This window comes from Leptodactylus fuscus, chromosome 5 (genome assembly GCF_031893055.1).
Source record: "Leptodactylus fuscus isolate aLepFus1 chromosome 5, aLepFus1.hap2, whole genome shotgun sequence".
Classification (NCBI taxonomy): Eukaryota; Metazoa; Chordata; class Amphibia; order Anura; family Leptodactylidae; genus Leptodactylus; species Leptodactylus fuscus.
Window position 1 is genome coordinate 54,056,276 of NC_134269.1, and position 22,157 is coordinate 54,078,432.

Consider the following 22,157-nt stretch of genomic DNA (forward strand, 5'->3'; position numbering starts at 1 on the left):
GGTGCCCAAACTTTTTCATAGGACTGTATATGATAGAAGCTTGGATATAAAGTGGCAAGAGACATTAGACTATTTGATTCTGACCCACATTCATCTGGCAGCACATACCCCCTATGATGTAGTCATGAAACTCATCCTCAGTAAAGCATCCACGGCTTTCTATTTTATCCGAAGAAGTGGATACTTTGGGTTCCCAGCAGCAATATTTGTGTAGGTGTTCACAAATGAGCTCATTAAAGTGATAGATGGAGGTTACACCCAGACGTGAATAACAAGTGGCAGGCACATGGCAGCATGGTGCCACAATACTTTGTATTAGGGAAGATAAATGTCCTTTCCCTGTGGGTATAGTTTATGTCAACAATTAGTTCATTAACACATCATTTACTTCTATATGAATGAAGTGTCATCATTCCTGGCTGACATGTGTATTCTTTATGTAACATCTATAGTGCTATCTTCTCCGGCAGCAGGAGAGAGTGATGACATTACAATTACCTATCTAACACCCTCATGTCATGCTGATTTATCATCCATAGAGAAGCTGACGTCTTCATTGGAAGGACTAATCCTACATTGCGTGTTTTTTCCAAGTCTCTGTCTCTGGCACTTAAGTATCTAATGGTAAATCTTTAATATTAGAGCATACATACACATATAGAGTAATACTCAACCAGTACACATATTAACCCAATTGTCATATAATGCAATACAATGATATAATGGGGGTATTCTGGAGTCACAATTTGATGTTGGGCTCAGAGAGGTTCTCATCTAGGACTGTTCACGTGGAGGGATGTGCATAAAACAGAATGGCTTTTCCATATACCTTGCATTACCTCATAGCTCGACCAGTGGAAAGACAGGGTACCTAGTCTGGCTGTGGTAGGGCTGCTGCAGAAGCCTCCAGTTAACTCCTGCACTTCTGATGGTTGAATGGTAAAAACAATATTTTACTGTACATGACCTCAGCCCGTCTGGTACTGATTAAATAAAAGCTCATTTATAGACAGCGGCGCAGGAGTCGCTCTCTGTACACATCGCAGGATGCGTCACCTCTCATGCATCTATACCTCTGCTACATTGAGTTTATTCACCATATTACCCTATAAAACTCCATTATAAGCCAATTTCACTGCTTGGACTGATGCTACATATACACTAGTATATACTGTATTCTAGGTGAATATAGTATGCCAGTTCAATCTGCAATGTACCAATCTCGTAAAAGTATGACATGGTGCGGACCCATTCTTTCTCAATTCGGTTTGCTCTCCTGGGATATACATTCATAACTAATGGTGACTGCCAAAAAAGCATGGGGCTCATAGCAAAAGTTCGAATACTTCTTCCCTTAACTACTATAAGTACAAAGAAGACATTTGTGACCAGAAAGTATAAAGGCGTGTAACATATTGTATGAACCCTTGTGTAGTGCTAAACAGGCTATATACATAAGACAGGAGAGGTCTTTTGAAACCCACCCAGTTTCCCTGTTGGATCAAAGTGGAAGGAGTACGTGATAAGACTAGGTGGTGATGAAATATAGTGTATGCCATATCCCACTGGATGGACAACAGCATATCTTACTAACTTGTACTGTAGATTGCTGATCGTCTAAAAAATATATATATATGGTTTGGGGTGTTTTACCCTTTCTATCCTCCCTTACAATTCTCTCCTGTGTTGTAAGAAGACAGCCTATTAGTTCACGGACCACGCCAGTATCTTTTTATCTGGACTTTTGTGACAACTTTATTACTATTCAGATTTATTACTATTATAATAGCATACAGGAACACACTTTTTATAGACTTTACCGCTTATGATCTCTGTAGACTCACTGGGCAGAATTTTCTATGGTGACTGTGCCTGAATTCTGGCCTATAGGCAGCACATATTAGGAGCAATTTTGATGCATTTTAGGCTCACAATGGGGTTGATTTGATATTGTGGGTGCAACTCAAACAAGGCTTTACTGAAGAACTGCCCAGACTGAGGTTACACTTTCTATTAGTAAATATAGCCCATAGTTATGTTTTATTTGAGGCTATGTACTCCATCCAGCCTGACAAGAGGGATTGGATTAAGTAAAAAGGGTGTTTGACAAAAAAAAAACAAAAAAAACACCAACATAGGAACATGAGGAATGGTTGTATGTCTCCGCCATTAAGTACTCATGAGGACCTATAGAGAAAGCAGATTGGATGAGTTGTCATCACATAGGTCACTGGAGCTGTTGTTGATATTGAGTTGACTCCAGAGTGGGTATGCTACCTTAGAAGCGGCGTGGTGAATGTGAGTTAAAAGTTGGTGATCCATTCAGTGACATTTCAGCTCCTTAATAACATCTTGACCTCCTGCCTTTTAACATAGGGGTCCTGGAGTTGAGAATGGTAAGTCCCATTTGTATTCAGTTTGGGCCTTTTGTGGGATAAATGTGATGTGAAGGAGGTAGTTCAGCAAAGAGTTGTTCATTGCCTGATACTCTAGGGAGTGAAGGTGATTTTCTTGGTGATGATAAAAGTTGATCCTGAGTTTCAAAGTAGCATGTGGACTACATCCCTCTCAGCGCCTCATATAAACATAATGGATCTAGTCAATGCAAAACAGCGTTTTGGCCTGAGGTATCAGGACCCAGAATAAAGCCCCCACAGTTTTTTCAAGATCACTGATTGATTTGGGATGTCCTTTTAGTCTTACATCGGTCCTCCTGGACTTGTTTTCTTGGTCCTTTAGCCTCACCTCATCCTAGAGCTGTGGTAATCCCATAATTTTTAGGCAACTCTTTAGCCCAAATTTTGGATTTGCTGCTTAAAATCTGTGACAGACTGAGAAAGTTCATTGAGGTTCAAGTCTCAATGTTACCAGGTCCTTGTCTAGGGAGAGGTAGCTAGCTTTTCGGTAACTGGAGTCTGCCATATTGGTTTTGGTCACATCTAGCATTAGGAATTAGGTAGGTGTCCATTTTTGAGCCATATATGCCATGCTATAGATGGCCTGATGGCGCGGAGCTCATTTTAGAAGCCTCCACTCACGTAAGTTGCATGCGTGAGTCCCCTTAATTTCTTTATAATGTGACACCATTAATGGAGGATTTATTTGTTGAGTATATTTGATTCCAGAAAGGTTAAAGCATGGGGGTTACCGCTGGAAATGAATATAGCTCCTAGCAACCAGTCATATATTGAGTATAATTAGGGTTATTAGTATGTTGGGTTTTTTTCCCCTCTACTTACTTATTTCTATGTCAGACATCTGTGATATCTGTTGCATTTGCACTGCAGGAGGCAAAAAAACTAAGTAACTCTATATGAAATGTAGGATAGTTATTCATATGAAGAACATTACTAGACTATGACTATCATCTGACATGCAGAAACAATAAAAGGAGCATCTTGAAGCTTCCGTCAATGAATGGAAAATCTGTAATACAGCCCTCCACCTGCAGTGTACCAAGCATAATATCACAGTCGTTGCATCTGGCAGAAGATCCTATGGGCCTCCTAAAGCCTGGATCCCACTGCTACTGTTGTATCCCCTTAAGCTATAAAGTGCAGACAGTTTATATATTGCATCTTCTCTACTCAGGATGGTGCCCCGGACACCCAAAATGACTGATTTAAGCTTTTACAGATTTAAACTTGACTTTCTTGGGGAAATTTGTTTGGTGGCTTTGAAAAGATGACACTTAAGAAGAAAGAAATGTGTGTAGAAGGTGATGGACCTCATCCTGGCGGAAGCCAGTTTTATTGGTGCAGATGTTGGAGGACATTATCTAGGTGATAATTATAGTGTTTCTTCTAGCTGGTGGTTACCGGCAGTGGATGACACCAAAGACTTGCAGTACAATACAATCTATCCATCATAAATGAACACATTCCTTTCTTGATCTACAACTGCAGGATTGTTACATGTTTTATGTGCATTACCACTGCGTGTCCTACATATTCCTACTCCATATGTTGTGTACATTTGTAGTAACCAGTGGTTAAAAGGACACTGAACTGGGAAAAGAATTAAAAGCAAACCTTTACCTATTTCATGTTCCACCCATGTTCAAAGTTATGTATTAGTAGGTATGGCGTGTAATGATGGGGTCATGGCTTGTCAACGAAATGTCTTCTTCCCAGTTACAGATAAATCACAAAATCTACTTCCTTTCCTTAGATCTTACATTATCTAAGCACATATATGAACATAGTATTATGTATATTTCCGTGCTATATATTGCCTAAGATTAGATTGCATTTTGTTGGTGACAGGTACCTTTTAACTTTTGGATTGCAAATGTCAAATAGAATATGATTGAGAAAGATTAGGATAAGATTAAAAGAACATAACAAGAATTACTGACATTTGTTGTTGAATCGTAATCTTTAGGGTTACTTTCAAAGGTTTTCGCTTAATAACAATACTTACAACCAATCCAGAGAATAGGTTATAAATGTATGATTGCTGGGGGTTCCTGAGCCCCTTGTGTGTATGGAGTGAGAAAACACCACCATCATTCAACTCTATAGGAGTGGCTGAGCATCATACCCATCAATATCACTCAGGTTTATAGACAGTGAATGGAGCAGTGGTCACATAAATGAACTTTCTAAGGATAGACTATTGGTATAAAAATCCTGGAATACCCCTTGAAGTCTAAAAGATTTTTTTACTCAGTTATTTTGGTCCAGTTATTGCATTATTTATTTGGTCTGAATGAAACCACAGTGCCACTCACAAGGTTCGCCCAACACATATTCATACCTGAAAATAGGGTGTGTATAAAAGGGCATGCTCTAAATAATAGCCATTCATCGTAATGGTAAAAGGCCTGATTATAATTTGCCATTTGATTTTAGGTCATAATCACCCAGATCTACAGTACTTATAAGAGACACATTATCAGAATGGAAATATAGGGATTGTACATATTAACAAAAATAATAACAAATTCTAATGATCAGTAATTATTTCTATGAGCTATGACTACCTTGTATTTCATCTATCCTTCACTTTCATTACTTTGTGAATATTGCTATTTGTTTGTCATAAAAAGTTGAATGAATCTGGGACAGAACCTCTGCTGCACATGTGAGCATAGCCTAGGCCTCGTTCACATCTGCATCAGTAATGGGGACCCCCCCAAATGGACTACCAAATGCATTGGCAAGCGGTGTACAGTGAAAGCACATGGACCCCATAGACTATAATGGGGTCCGTGTGCTTTTCACGTGGTCTCCGCACGAGTCACGCAGACAGAAAAGTAGACCGTGAACTACTTTTCTGTCCGCATGCTCTTAGCAGAGACAGTGCGAAAAGCACAAGGACCCCATTATAGTCTATGGGGTCCATGTGCTTTCACTGTACACCGCTTGCCAATGCATTCGGTAGTCCGTTTCGGTCCCCTTGCAGTCTCCCCGGAACGGATTACCGTCACAGATGTGAATGAGGCCTTAAATGGATTGGACTAAAATTAAACTATTTGATCGGGGGTAAATTTCTAATTGCAAATCTGATCGCTGTGATCCCCATCAATCCAGAGGGTGCTCATGCATGCGTACTGCGTCCCATAAATTCTCTGCAGGACCTCTGTAGATAGCCCAGATGACAGACCCGCACCAATGAAAAAGTTATGCCCTATCATATTGATATAGGATAACGTCACGTCTCGGTCCATCCCCTTTAAGTCTAAACTCACACCACCTTCAGCATTCCAGGGGAATATACTTAGCATGCCCTTTGAGTCCTGTTTACCAGACATGTGCTAAAATAGTCCTTTTTGTATATGTACGTTAGGATATCTTATTTTTAACTGCATTTGAAAGCATAGTTTCAATACAAGTTGATGCCTACAAAAACATTTACCAGTTGGCATATCTTTTTTTACAATGGTTATCAATGGCAAATGTATGCATCTGTGCAAACACGCATGCCAAAAGTAGTGCCCAGGTGCAATGTGAATGTCGCCATATTTGTGTAGACCCGGCCTTATTGTCTCTCCTTCTCACATTGCCTTTGTTGGGCTTGCTACAATCCTCAAACATAAAGACATTTATGCACATCCCAAAGAATTTTTATCATATTGTTTTATTTTTACATCTCAACTTTGTATAAATTTCCTTTCACATTTCCAGTATGATTTTGTAGAACATATTACTAAAATGAAGTATACTAAAATATTGTACCCAGTCAAAAAAATGAGATTTATAAGAATGGGATTCAAAGACAGTTTATAGTACTTGGCACCGAAAGGGAAACGTGATATGGGAATTATCCTCAAAATGACCTTCTTCTGGTAGAGGTAGCAGAGATTTATACAGTATACAGGATACAGTATCTGTAGGTTAGCTACAGTGAAAAGTTCATTTAATGTAATGGGGATGACTGTGAGTAAAATATCTTCTTAAAGAAGAAAAGAGTTGTGCTGAAAGCCAAAATAAATTCTGCATGATATATCTGACTATGTAAGAGCAAAGACATAAAAGGGATTCTTCCTCGGTGCCCCCGGGCTTCATAATCTAAATAGGTTCTTACATGTGTAGGGAGTGATATCACCTCATCCAAGGGAAGCTGTTCCTGCAGGGGTCATCACATTGTCTATAAATCATTCTCTACCTGAAGCAGGTTGTCACTCATAAGAGTTCAATAAAATTACAAGTGCGCTGAGATTCAAGTTGGTCTCAAAAATATCAGAGAAATTCCTCAGGGTTCCCGGAATGTAATATTTCAGTGGATTGTTGTCTGAACCAAACACCTCATAACAGAAAGGTATAAAGATCTCCAGCTAGTCTCCACTAGAGGATCAGATATTGGGTAAACATTTTATTGGATTAAAACATATGTGCAGTATGACTTAAAGGGGTTTTCCGGGTAGAAAATCTTTTTTTTTTTTTTTTTTTAGAGAGGTCTGTTAATGCTAGTGATGGGTTAATAAGTACACCCATATACCTTTAGCAGCATTTGGAGTGATTTCTGGGTGTCTCTATGGGATTCCCATTCTAGGCACATAGTATATGGCTTTTGCAACCCCAATTCCAAAAAAGTTGGCATACTCTGTGAAATGTAAGAAAACAAGAAAGCAATGAAATCTCATATAACCATATGTTATTCACAATAGAATATAGAACACAAATCTAAAAGGGGAAAGTTAGAGATGTTTCTTTTTATTTGAGAAACTCATTTAGAAATTGATGGCGGCAAGACATCTCAAAAAGTTGGGACTGCGTCTACCATTGTGTAGGATGAAGCTACAGATAGGTGAGAAATGTCAATTGTGAGAATATCCCTTTAAGTCAACTCTCCTATTTAATAAACTTCGTTTTTGGTTTTAACAAATGACATTAACATAAGAATGACTCACATTAAAACACATTGGTAAGACAGCCATCTGGGCCAGTGCCTGAGTGAGGGGATCATGTGAGATATACTGTAGTTCAGAAACATCTGGACGGCTGAAGGAGGAATTCATGTAAATATACATATTTAGTATCAACCCTTTTGTTTTCCTCAAAGGAAAAATATTAATAGAACATAATGATTGCTGTTAAGTTGTTGCGCATGGTTTGGCACGCTGCTGTACAATTCAGGATGAGGTTACTGAATGTTTGGTAACATCTGGTAGCGGCTGTGGTTATTTCACTATAAAGATACTGTAGTTGTTTCGAGATTAACCCTGAAACTTGTGATTAGGACATTCTGTACCAAACAATTAAGCTTTTTATTGTATAGCAGATGAAAATGCTCTGCCTCTACCCACAAGGCTATTTATAAGAACAGCATCTGGGTGGATGTATTACTTGTTGGCCGTGATGCTTTCATATAGAATTTAATTAAATGTGTTTCCCTGAAATAAAGCCTATTTACACATATAACACGTGGCGATGGGATATAGTAGATGCTGACGTGCCCTTGTCTTTGCCACATGTTATAACATATGGTTTGTACTATTGGTTTCCACATATGGGGCAAGGGGATCTTTTTGGTCCCTCACGCTCCAGTGTCTAATAGCAGCCACAGCATCCCCCTAAATTGACAGCCCCACGTACCATAATAGTGTGCGTTATTTCACTGGTTATTGGTTTCTCCATTCTTCAATTTTATGCCAATCGCTAACAACGTTAAAATCGTGTGGCCCCTGCTCTACTTCACTCCCTTAACCCTAGCATTTCTCCTCATTGTTGGCATTGTCGGGGCAGGGGTGGGTACCTTGTGTCACATTTTCAGGGACTGTCCAGGGATTCGCCCCCTTTGGCAGGAAGTTCAGTCTCTTATAGATGCTCTTTTCATACAGGGGGTTCCTCTGGATCCTTCTATCTATCTATTGAACCTTCCCCCCCACACATTTGGGTAAGCAGACATCTAAATTGTCCTTATACTTATATACTGATGCCAAAACGCTTAGGCCCCGTTCCCATAGAGTAACGCACTGCTCATTTAGACACGCAAACACGTGTCAGAGCGAGGTGCTTCAAAACAGATCCCATTGACTTCAATGGGTGCCGGCTTACGCACGCTACCCATTGAACTCAATGGGAGGCTTTATAATCCATTGATTTCAAAATGTAGCGCGTAGGTGTCAATGTTGCTTGAAAAACTTAGGTAATGGCATCCATGGGGATATTACTTTGACTCACACCACCTACCTAAATATTATTGCAATCCATTGTTCATGGCATTTGCATTCCCTAATGGCTTTGGCCTCTTTAGCAGGATAATAAGATAAGATAATCCTTTAATAGTCCCACAGTGGGGAAATAATGTGCCCTGCTACACTGCAAAACTGTTCAGGAATGGTTTGAAGAATATAACTAAGGAGGCGTTCAGACATGTGCCTGTTTCCACTTGCCAAATCTCCATCCTATTCCCCGGATAAACTGTATAGGGGACAGCTTCCCGGCGGTCAGTTTTAAAACCCATTCATTTAAATGGGTTTTTAAAGCAAGCCGCCGGTGTCTCTATGCAGCCTCTCCGCCTGGAAACCGTGTTTTTTGCACGGACACAAAGTCGAACATTCAGGACTTCGTGCCCGTCCAAAAAAAAAACTGTTTTCCCGCAGAGAGGCTGCATATGGACACCAGTGGTTTGCTTTAAAAACCCATTCAAATGTATGGGTTTTAAAAGTGACTGCCGGGAAGTCGTCCCTAAGCAGTTTCCCCGGGATATAGGATAGAGACCCGGCAGGCAGACATGGGCACAAGTGTGAACGCCCCCTAAGGCTTCAAGTTATTGAATCCTATCTGTGGGATGTGCCGTAAAAACAAGTCCGATCCATGGAGGCCACACCACCCAATTTATAGGAATTAAAGGGTTTGCTGCTTACACTTTTTTGTCAGATATCACAGAATATATTGTGCAGGATATGCTTCAATTGATCAATGAATATCTGCACAATATTGCACAGGTGGTATTAATGTTATGGTACAAATATATTGTTCTAACAGTCTTGAACACAGACATACACAACATTTATGCGTTACAATATTGTTGAATATATTCATATGTGGTTACACCAGGGTTGTCCATGGGCACAGGTTTTCTTTGCCTATAGATAAGTACAGCTCTGCCTCAATTTCTACAGATATATCTTCGTGGTATACAAATATACTAGTAATTCAGTACTGAGTCTTTTTTAAGCAACCATTAGCACTTGTGTAGAATACTGAGGATAAGTAGTAACAAATGTCGGAGAACCGTCTGTCTGTACTGTACCATTATTTTTGCAGCGCTGACCTTATAACATGACAACTTAATGACATAAAAAGAGTGAGCCACAGATGTTTTATCTGAAGTCACTTGTAGGACTGAAAATAAATAGTTTATATGAGGAGATCCTATCACATTTTCCATTCAAGCAATGAAATTCCACCACGGTTACTTTTTTCTAGACTTGTCCTGGGGTAACCCACTAGAAGCCGTGTGTACGGAGACTCAGTGTAACCCGGGCCAACAAGTGTATACAGGCCTGTCACTCACCACATATCTATAAATCTATCCAAATTAAGCAATGCTACCGGTACACGGATGTCAAGTGTCGCGTCTCTCTAATGTGCAAGCTTGCAGTTTTGCGCTCCTGAAATCGGAGATTGTGTAAGGAAACAATTATTTTTAGTTGAGTCTTTTGTTGCATGAGCTCATTTACTCATTCAGTATATTAACCTCAGCCCGGACCCCGCCACATAAATAAAGTAGATATGGAATAGCACCAAAACTAATAATAGTCATGGTAGAATTTACCCTCATCCTATCTATATAAATATGGTGTCGTTATAATGATTAATGCCGTCCAGAAATAGAGCAGAAATGGCAGCAAATCGTGTCTCTTAGTCATGGGTTAATGAAATAATCGCCCGTGAGGGATCTGTCTCTATTAATGTAATTGAAGCTGTCTCAGCCTGCAGATTATGTGGGAACTCCAATAAGGCTAGGCTAACTTTCTTGCCAGATTAGGCCTCATATCCGCTGCTCTGTCAATATGCGGAGCTTTATATACATGCTTTATGTACATGTGCCGTAACGTCACCATGTCTTGAGACGTCACATCACATGATGTCACAACAGATATTAGAACAGATCGAATAGTATCCAGCACACATGGTACTTAGTCCATATTCACATGAACACTGTACAAAACAGTTTGTTTTTTTTCATAGCCATTTGGCCTGTTTTTATAGATGCCTCATAGATTTCAGTCTATTGAGGCACCTGTGAAAATGAACACAGATAAGACGTTCTATTTTTTGACGGCGCATCAAAATGACCAGAAATCAATGGGCCAGATTTGTTAAACCAAAGCAAAACTTACTCTTAGTTGAAAGTAGAAACTCTTAGTTGCCCAAAAACAACCAATCACAATGCAGCTTTCATTTTTCAAGAGAAGAATTCAAAATGAAAGTTGTGCTGTGATTGGTTGCTATTGGAAACTAAGACAATTTTACTATTAGACCATCTGAATGAATCTGCTTAGTTGGGTTATAAAACCGGCGCTGTGATGGCTGGTATAAAGACGTCCATCATACAGCCGTTTTTGATTCTTTTATGATTTTTGGTAAAGTTACATTGTGATACACAGAGTTTTTTGCAGGCGAATTTTGACGCAGAATCCGCCTCAAAATCTGCCTGCAAAAACGTCTCCCATTCATTTCAATGGGAGTCACTCACTTTTTTTTCCCACTAGCGATTTTTGTTCAGCTAGCGCCAAAAAGAAGCAACATGCCCTATCTTCCCGTGGATTCCACCGCTGAGTCAACCACAGCGTTCGCGGCTCGAGAAACACTCCTGATTAGGCCCATTCCTGTGGCAGCTAGCCGTGCAGAAAATTGACACAGTGGAAAAGGTTTCTGCTGCGTGAACATACCCTTAGGCTGCATGCACACGGAGTTACGCCGGACTTGTAAAAATCCTCATTCACAGCCATACACGCGAGCACAGCGGACAGCTCCCGAACACTTCCCATTCACTTCAATGGGAGCGCTCGTAATGCCGGCGTTACCAGCGCTCCCATTGAAGTGAATGGGAAGTGTTTGGGAGCCGTTCTTATACTTCTCCCTCCTGTACAAGCCACTCCTGACATTATCACAAAAAAAAACACAGCACAATCTGCAACAAAAAAAGCAGCTTTTCCACAAGGTGAGTTCTTACTATGGTATGTACTATGTGTTCACATTTGGCATATTTGTTTGATCAAAAATTCTGTAATTGTAAATGTATCCCATACATAATGGATTTGTCCACGAGCATTTGCAATCTCCATTCAGATACAAAAATTTCTGTGATAAATCTGCTGCATGTGAACGTCTCCTAGAAATACAAACTTTTGCTTATTCTATTACATTCAAGGAATCTATTAGAACTAATTGTTTTCCATCTCATCTTCAGGAATCGCCTACCTCGGGGGAGCATGCAGCCCGAAACGCAAGTGTGTCCTGGCAGAGGATAATGGTCTTAACCTGGCTTTTACTATTGCACATGAGCTTGGTCACAAGTAAGATATCATTTCAGTATTAAAGGGAACCTGTCAGGAGATTGGGAAGCATGAAATCCCAACATGCATACTCATTAGCATCCATTATATTAGGTTAATACAAGGCAGCAATGGAGTGATGTGTCCACTGGGCAGCGCTACTCCCGCTTCTAAGGCTAAGTTCACACAGAGTTTTTTGGTCAGGATTTTGAGACCGTAATTGCCTCAAAATCCTGACCAAAAAGACGGCTCCCATTGAAATTAATGGGAGCCGCTCAGGAGCTTTTTCTGGGAGCCGTTTCTTCCAGCTCCCAGAAAAAAAGACGCGAGTTGCTCATTCTTCAGGCCGAGTTGTCTCGCGATTCGGCCTGAGGACACTCCCTCCTCCGGAGTAGGCCCATTCATTGGGCGCAGTGCACTGGCTTTCAGTCGCGGCTACCCGGCTTTAGGATCGGAACCTGTGGCGGCCTCTGCCTCAGGTTCCTATCCAAAATACCCCATGTGAACTTACTCTTACTCCTTGCTGCAGCTTCCTTGACAAGTGTTCTCTTTGAGCAATTAGGGGAAGACCTGTCCGTCAAGCTGAATTGGCCATTAATAGGCCACCTAGTGGTCACATCTCCCCTCTTGTTTTCTCTGACATATCACAGCATTTCAGAGTAAAATTTGGCTGTTTGTAACAAGGGAGTCTCTGGGATTTTGGATATGGCAGTATGTATCTTTTTACAGGTTCCTTTTTAACAAATGTGGTTCTCAGAACATGTATATTAAATGTTATCAACATATTCACTATCCATAGGAGATACATTTCTGATCTCTTGGGGCCAAACCACTCAGACCCCCACCAATCCCTAGAACGCAAGGGGTGTTTTACCCCGTTTTGTTAATGTAGCTGTGGAAGCAACATGTGCGCCCCAGCTCTGTTCACTTCAATTGGAATGCAGGTGCCTCCATTGACGTGCATAGAGTGGAGGGTCTGTATTCTGTGTAATCCACTACATTCACAATGGTGGAGATCGCCACGTTCAGCATGGATGTGGGATAAATCATCTTCGTGACATAATTCCTTTAACACACAGTGTCCAGGGAACCAAGATTGGTGTGTGAAATGCTAGTTTTGACAAATCTCCTCCGGTATTGTCAGTAGTAAGCAAAGATATTGAATATAGCAAGGAACTGAAATTCAAAGGAGATGTATGAAAACTAAATAAAAGAAAATGGATCTTTTATGTCTCCCTTGACTGACATGGACGGGGCTACTGGCCCTATGAGATTTATGATTTATCATTTACGCCAATTTACTAAGCATTACAGACCTGATTTTAAGATAAATCAGTCTCTGGAATACCGGCACTTATTATGTGTATTCCTTATTTCCAGCAGCATTTACAGTAAAATACATACAAATGAGCAAACTAGAGTATGTTGGAAAATCCACTTCTAAAATGCGTAAAGCAATCGTTTTTTCAGCTGCGTAAAAATAGGCATCATATAAACAAAGTTGCCTATTTACCACTCAGTGGGAAGCTGTATATAATGTATATTTCAGTGTATAATACAAGTGCTGTACATACCAAAATATGCTTGAAAAATTGGAGTGTAAACCTTAAGGTTGCAGAGAAGCTGCCTTTTTATTGCAGATTTTGCTGCGTATTTTGAGCCAAAGTCAAGAGTAACTTGAAATACAATTGGAAATCTATAGGAAGTTCTTATACTTCTCCCTTCTGTTATATGCACTTCTGGCTTTGGCTTGAGAAAACACAACAAAATCTGCAACCAAAAAATGCAGCTTTTCCGTAATGTGGGGCCTCAGCCAAATTTTTTTTTTTTATTGCACCCAAACAGATTTTGGCACTGATTTGATGCATGAAAAGCATCAGTGAGAATCACTGGTGAATAAGGATATGTTCAAAGTCCTCAGGTTCCCCATTATTTTAAAGATCTGTTTAACTATTAGTTTGCTGGATATCTTGAAGACTGAACGCATATTGATTGGTTAGTAATCCATGTCTGACACTAGGAGGTGCTCTATTTATGGAATTCTGATAAGAAGCCCTAGTGATGCAATCGCTTATCTATGGATGTGATCTTTGCAGGAATAGCTATTGGGGTATTATAGGGAGCCGGGGCAGTATATACTGCAGGCTTTCGGTCCACATGTCTGTGGAAACTGTAGACTAATAAGTAGTTTTGCTTAGTGATTAAAAGTCTGGGAAATATAAAGGGTTTTCCTACAGATGTCTTATTAGGTCATGTACATTAGGATGGCTTATAATTAGTATGAGTAATTAACGTCCTTGAGAAATGTACTTGTATATAATAATGGATCCGACGTGGTCAGATTTGGTACAGGGCCGCTTGTGTCTCCTTTGAATTCCTGTGCTTGTAATTTCCAAATGCTCAGTGTGAGCCTGTACTTAGTATATTGGATGCCATCCAGCCACCTAAATAGCAGCAGCCCTTTCAAGTCAGCAATACTACTTTTAGTATTTTCCTGTATAAAACAATGTGGGCCGCTTGTGTGATTTGCTTACAAGAAAGTAGCGATGTTATCACATCTACGTTTATTTAAGAAATACTAGCCAGGAAAGACTGTAGCGTTGGTGTCCGCTGCTAGTCTGCACTAGGGCAAAGTCATTTATTCTCACATAAAGTATATTATATTAAAAATGCTCATAGTATTTGCAATATATGGAAAACGTTATTCCACCTTTGATGATATTGTGGATATTTAGGCCACCTCCAATTTCTAAAAACCTTGGAAATATAACAACATATGTTGTATGTAACTACTTACTGTATCTGTTAGTCACATATCATTGCATACAGTGTACAGGGCTAGCTGCGTCAGTGCTAACAGTGGCTGAAGGAAGGGGAAGCCTTATATTGATAAATGGATTCATTTTCTGTTGTGCTGACCATACACTTAGATGTGTAACATCTGAAGCTGCCAATTCATTGGATCCGGCTAACTATCTAATGTGAATTGGGTGCTACTGACCCTTTCCTGACAGCAGATTAAAGGGGAGAGAAGAGTCAAACTACTGAATTTATTTTAGGAGAGATCTAAGAAGTCTGCTTTCGCCACTCATTTTACTGAGAACACATGCACACTTGGCTGAGCATGTGCACAATGGTTTAGGAGAGATCTAAGAAGTCTGCTTTCGCCATACATATTACTGAGAACACATGCACACTTGGTCGAGCATGTGCACAATGGTTTAGGAGAGATCTAAGAAGTCTGCTTTCGCCACTCATTTTACTGAGAACACATGCACACTTGGCTGAGCATGTGCACAATGGTTTAGGAGAGATCTAAGAAGTCTGCTTTCGCCATACATATTACTGAGAACACATGCACACTTGGCCGAGCATGTGCACAATGGTTTAGGAGAGATCTAAGAAGTCTGCTTTCGCCATACATATTACTGAGAACACATGCACACTTGGCCGAGCATGTGCACGATGGTTTAGGAGTGATAGCTGTTTGGTTGAGGCCCAGTTCACATCTGTGTTCGGGTTTCCATTCAGGGAGTCCGCTTGGGGACCCCCCGAACGGAAACCTATATGCATAGAAAAGCGGTTACCTGGGAAAACACACAGACCCCATAGACTAGCAGCTCTTTCTCTCCTTATGCTTCGTGCGGAAACCACACGGACCACATTAGAGTCTGCATGTTTTCCCAGGTAACCTCTTTTCTATGCATATAGGTTTCCGTTCGGGGAGTCTGCTTTCCGAACGCAGATGTGAACCAGGCCTGACATGTATCTTATGTGCATGGAGCTGTGTTATGTTCCCTTCACAGTGCTATGAAAATGTTAGAAGGTGCAGAACTGCTAGACCAGCTCTCCTCCTCCATTATTTCGAGGATCAGTAGAGTTTCCGGCAGTCAAATCCCCACAATCTTAGTGATATGCCATCACTTATTACAGTGGGAAAACCCCTGGAAGTGTTTACCTTTGGGTTTTGAGATCATAGCGGTAAATTCTGACATCTTGGATTATAATCTTCACCCATTATGTTAAACCTTAGGTTCCTGAATGTGCAATGGATGATTTGTATTCACCTGAGATAACATCTCAGGTTACATAGTGTGACAGCACATTTCAGCATCTCATTGTACAAGTCATTTATTAAGTATACTGTTGCCTGTTATGTTTTCATTGACTGTAGGCGAGTGGTGAAAAGCTATTTCCAGAGAATTATTCTATCATGTAGTAGATACTGAACATCAGCGCCTTGGTTACTGTCACTGAACAATCTAAGATCTGACCGTCTACTTATTGAATATACTCTAATACATGTGCATGACTATCCTGAGAAGTGGTGCTTTTATTGAGACCACACTTGACTATTTACCATTTTTTCACTTTGTATAATTGAGAATACATTGACGTAAATGTCTAATTCTACTTAAACGTCTCCACTTTACCTGGATTCTGCAATGATGTCACTAATGGCACAATCCAATTACAGTGGTTATGTCTGATCTCTTAAAATAAGCTAGGTTATAGGGATGGGAGCTTGGAATAGTTCTTACGTACAGATGTAGCCAAGTTTAACATGACTTTTAGCACGTCAAGCAGTGGCATAATTAGGAATGGCGGGGCCCTATTGGAAACTTTTGACATGGGCCCCCTCCGACTGATCCCTGCCAAAGACCCTGACTGACCGACTTCCCCCGCATTACTGCTCACACTATTATGCGCTATAGTGGCCCCTGCACACAGTATTATGCCCCATAGTGGCACCTGCACACAGTATTATACCCCATAGTGGCCCCTGCACACAGTATTATACCCCATAGTGGCCCCTGCACACAGTATTATGTCCCCATAGTGGGCCCTGCACACAGTATTATGTCCCTTAGTGGCCCCTGCACACAGTATTATGTCCCTTAGTGGCCCCTGCACACAGTATTATGTCCCTTAGTCGCTCCTGCAGACAGTATTATGCCCCATAGTGGCCCATGCACACAGTATTATGTCCCTTAGTGGCCCCTGCACACATTATTATGTCCCATAGTGGCCCCTGCACACAGTATTATACCCCATAGTGGCCCCTGCACACAGTATTATGTCCCTTAGTAAGCCCTGCACGCAGTATTATGTCCCTTAGTGACCCCTGCACACAGTATTATGCCCATTAGTGGCCCCTGCACACAGTATTATACCCCATAGTGGCCCCTGCACACAGTATTATGTCCCCATAGTGGCCCCTGCATACAGAATTATACCCCATAGTGGCCCATGCACACAGTATTATGCCCCATAGTGGCCCCTGCACACAGTATTATGTCCCATAGTGGCCCCTGCACACAGTATTATGTCCCCATAGTGGCCCCTGCATACAGAAATTATACCCCATAGTGGCCCCTGCACACAGTATTATACCCCATAGGGTCCCCTGCACACAGTATTATGTCCCTTAGTAAGCCCTGCACGCAGTATTATGTCCCTTAGTGACCCCTGCACACAGTATTATGCCCATTAGTGGCCCCTGCACACAGTATTATGTCCCATAGTGCCCCTGCACACACTATTATGCCCCATAGTGGCCCCTGTACACAGTATTATACCCCATAGTGGACACCCATGAACAATTATTATACTCTGGGGTCTTTTTAGATCCAACAACAACAAAACCCTGCTTTTCCGCAGTATGGGGCCTTAGCCTAAAACTTTCTTCATTAGTAACTTTGTCTTCTTCAAGATTTCCAAAATAAGATGTCTTCAATCAATGCTGTTTCAGATTAAGGATCTGGTATTTGTAGCCTGTTGTATTCAAAAGCCTTCAGATCCATAGTTTAAAAGCATTAAGACTAAGGCTCCACTTTGTGGAAATGTTGCTTTTTTAGGGTAAGGTTACACAGGGATTTTTGGACTGCATTTTGACACGGAAGCCGCCTCACAATCCGGACCAAAAAATGCCTAGCCATGACTGGATGCCGCTGCAGAGTCCCGTCATCCAGTCGTGGCATTCTGCTCCAGATTAGACCCAAATGAATGGGCCTAGTTGGGAGGGAACCTCTCGCCACAGAGGCCGTGGTGGATTCCTTGGCAAGAATGGTCACTACTAGGTAGTGGAAAAAAGAAGCAAGCGGTTCCCATTGAAGTCAATGGGAGCCAGTTTTGGCAGCGGATTTTGAGGCGGATTTTTTTTGAGCCAAAGTCAAGAGTGGCTTGAAGAGGAATGGGAAACGTCTAGGAAGTTCTTATACGTCCATCTTCTGCTAAATCCACTGATTTGGCTCAACAAAAACAGCTTTTCTGCAAAATGGAGCCTTAGCCTAAGACTTTTTCTGTCCTGCTTCTTTAGTGTCTTAAGGATGCTTGTAAACCTAAGATATAGCAGTTATGTTTCATCGGTAGTATTTACTGATTTCCACTTAGAATACATTAATCTTTCCCCAATCCAATAGCATGCTTATGGGTGATATAAATATTTTATTATATAATATAGGAACATGAAGTTCATTTATTAGATTTTGTAGCTACATTTTATGGCAAGATCAATAATGCAGTTGTCAGAAGTAAGGACAATGACATTGAAGTGAACTTGTCTACTGAAACAACCTAGACTGAATAGTGACAGTCCAAACGTAACAATGTAATGTTAATTATTAATTTTTTCAAATAAATTCTTTATTTATATAACAAGAATAAACACAAAACAGTACATAATAATTAACAAGACAGAACCCACATAAAGGGGGCCCCATATGTAAAACACACCACAACTAGCAAGAACACTGCAGGGTCAATTGTAAATGTAATATTATTATCATTATTACATATTATGTTACTTAGTATTACATGGCCAAAAATGTTAAAATAATAGGTGAGATTGCGCAAGATGATTTGTAAGAGAAATTAAATGGGTCATCCAAGATTATTAAACGTGGTTGCTTTTTATCAGGAAGTGACATCACGTCCTTTGGCCACATAGCAATGCATCTTTGTCTATTCACATGAGTGGGACTGAGCTGCAACATGACCATGTGATCAATGGATATGCTATTACTTCCTGAGAAGAAGAAAGCAGCCATGTTTTTGTAATACTAGACCTTTCACCACCAACTCCAGTCTGTGCATCCTTTAGTAGACTCTGATCCACTGATTCTGGTGCATTTGAAATCTCTTCTCTTTTCGCCCACTGTTCCTGAAAAATCAGGGCTGTTATATTCAGCTCAGTTATGTGCTCTGTTCTCTAGGTTTCATTTTACAGATGCATGACAGGTTAAGGGTGAGTTCATACAGAGTAAAGTGCCACATGATGTGGCACGTATATACCGCGTGAGATTTTGCGGGCCGTATACGCTCCCATTGATTTCAATGGGAGCCAGGATCGTATACGCGGCGCTATTTTGCGGCCGCAAAATAGCGCTGCGTATACGTGCCACATCACGCGGCACTTTACTCCGTGTGGACTCACCCTAACACTAGCACTATGCCATCATTCGTGTCCGAACAACAGAGAGCCAGACCGATAGAACATTGGTTACATCTGAAGCCCAGCAGACTCAATGGACTATAATGGGGTCTGTCTGATGTTTGCCGTTTAGGGTGCATTCACACTGAGTAAAGTGGCGCTGATTCTGCCACAATAACTTGCAGCAGAATCCGCGCTGTTAAAAAGCCTCCATTGATTTCAATGTGTTCCGCGCGGAAGACGGAACCATTGAACTCAAAGGGAGGCTTTTTTTCAGTGCTGATTCTGCCGCACGTTATTGTGGCAGAATCAGTGCCACTTTACTCCGTGTGAATGCACTCTTAGAAACTGAAGTCAGTGCAGGACTTTTTCTCTGCAGACTTTCGGCGGTCTCTGCAACGAAATCTCCAATGGAGACTCAGATGCAGATGTGAACCCAGCCTAAGCATGTTTGTTGTGTGCTTTTTGTGTAATGTAGCAGGGCCATACTCAGAAGTGGTTAAGTGACATGTATTTATATAAAACATTGTGGTTCCAATAAAGCCTGAGCCCTTCTAGATTGAATATCTAATATGCTATCATGCCTGAAAAGTTGGAACTTTTAGCAGACTTCTTATATTTTTTACAGATTCCAAAACTTTTATTGAATTTTGCATGTGAAGTTTGCGGTCGAGGCCCAGAGGAAATACATTGGTCACATGTAACATGTTGGATAGATCCACCTAACGAAATTAACTTTTCAAGGGAAAGAGGTCACACCATAGCTTTCCCCTGCACAGCAAGTTTCTTCCTTGCTATAATGCTGTCACTGGATGTATATAGCTACCTCTAGCACACTTGCATGGTAGTTGAGGGGATGGTAAAATAATTTCTGATTTCTCACTTGAGGACCTTTTACCCTCCTACCCTTACAGGAAGACTCTAGACAAAACTAATGTTGTTTTATTCCTGCCTGAGGCAATGCTATATAAAACATGGGTTTTCTCTTCAGTATTCTTTAGTTTACAATGTCATGCACTAACCCTGAAATTCCTGCTGTAGGCATAGGTGTGTGTTCACATATAGCAGATGGCAAAAAAATCTGCAACTGACTCATTTATCTGAATGGAATTCTTGAGACTATGAATTCTCAGGGCAGCAGGCATAGCAGCAGCTACAGGTCCAACAACTACAGACCCATCTCTAATGAGATATAAGGTGCAGTTAGTGTTGTGGCTATGGACATTGGAAGGGGGTGTGAAAAATGGTAGCACTGAGATTCTCCCTATACTGTGACATCACTGTGTACATTGTCCTTGTCCCGAGACATCCCAGTTTTTATTTTATTTGTGTACTGTGACATCACTGTGTTTATTATCTCTGTACTGTGACATCACATTTTCTATCATTCTTGTACTGTGACATCACTGTGTTTGTGTCTCTGTACGATGACATCACTGAGGACATCATACATATGATGTAACTTCACTGTGGGCTTTATCTTACTGCTATGACATCACTGTGTGCATTTTCTCCCTGTACTGTGACATCACTATGTACGGTCTCCCATTACTGTTGCATCACTGTGTGCATTATCCCTATTTTGTGACAACACTGTGTATATTACGCAGCTTTTTTTTTTTGCTGCAGATTTTGTTGCGTTTTTTTTTAACCAAAGACAAGATTGGCTACAAAAGGAATAGGAAATATCTAGGAAGTTCTTATACTTCTACCTTCTGCTCAATCCACTCCTGGCTTTGGCTCAAAAAACTGCAGCAAAATCTGTAACAAAAAGAGCTATGTTTCCGCAATGTGGGGTCTTAGCCTGAAGCAGTTGTTTTTCAGGGGTACCCCTCTAAAATGTAGCTAAATATTTGAATAATATTGTACAATATGCTTCTAGATACTCTATAATCTAAGTGTAACTTCCTGTTATCGATGCTTTATGTGTGTATTCACACTATAATGTCCAGACATAAATCCAGGAAGAATAAAAGTTTTCAGTAGTAGCTATACAGACCATATAAAATACTTATCAGTCTTCCAGAACATTACTTATACAGTTTATGAACCTCTTTGTACACTGAGGACAGTTTTGTAAATTCCTTCACGCTCAGATATAGCGATAACACGCACATATTTCAGTAATACGTGTTGCCAGTAAAGCATTGTCTGATCTCCATATCTAAAAGTAAGTTTTCCAAAAACCCAAGAGGCTCTGAATAGGGAAGAGACTTTTAATATTTCAAATCACTTGTAAGGGCGACACTGCCAACAATAATAGATTCAAGGGAATCCAGGATCGTGTTTCAGAACATGGCGCTCAACCTCAAAGCTAAAAATAGTAGAAATTATAGCCCAGTGAAATAAAAATTATACGTACTCAAATAGAAATTCCTCCTGACCACATAATTGCTTGGAACAGTGTTGTCACGTGCGGGAGGAGTGTGTAGAAGATCAAACGCAGGACAGATTGGAGGGCAGGTGGCTGTCCATCAGCCAAGATGTGAAATTGTATGGTTGGGCTATCATAAAATGGATTCATTCTCTAAAACATTCATCCACTTCTTGCCGAGAATAACTCAGTAATATGGCATCCAAGGGAGCGTGCTGTGAATTTTTTTCAGGCTGTATTCATATCCGCGTTGTTTAACCATTTTAGGAACTGAAGAACAGATAAAACATTAGAGGCAGATGTGTTTTATGACGGACAGTGGATCCTGAGGTACCCCACTGACTACAATAGGGTCCATCAGGTATCCATGATCTTTTCTGTTATTACACTAGACAAAT

At 40.7% G+C, this 22,157-nt stretch overlaps 1 protein-coding gene across 1 annotated transcript in view; it reads left to right on the forward strand.

Annotated features, from left to right (window-relative positions):
- Window positions 1–22,157, forward strand: part of ADAMTS17 (ADAM metallopeptidase with thrombospondin type 1 motif 17) — a 141,124-nt gene that overhangs the window by 37,989 nt on the left and 80,978 nt on the right. Inside the window, exon 8 of the mRNA XM_075273201.1 lies at window positions 11,869–11,974. Within this exon, the coding sequence (XP_075129302.1) occupies window positions 11,869–11,974 (106 nt within the window). The remainder of the gene's footprint in view (window positions 1–11,868; window positions 11,975–22,157) is intronic.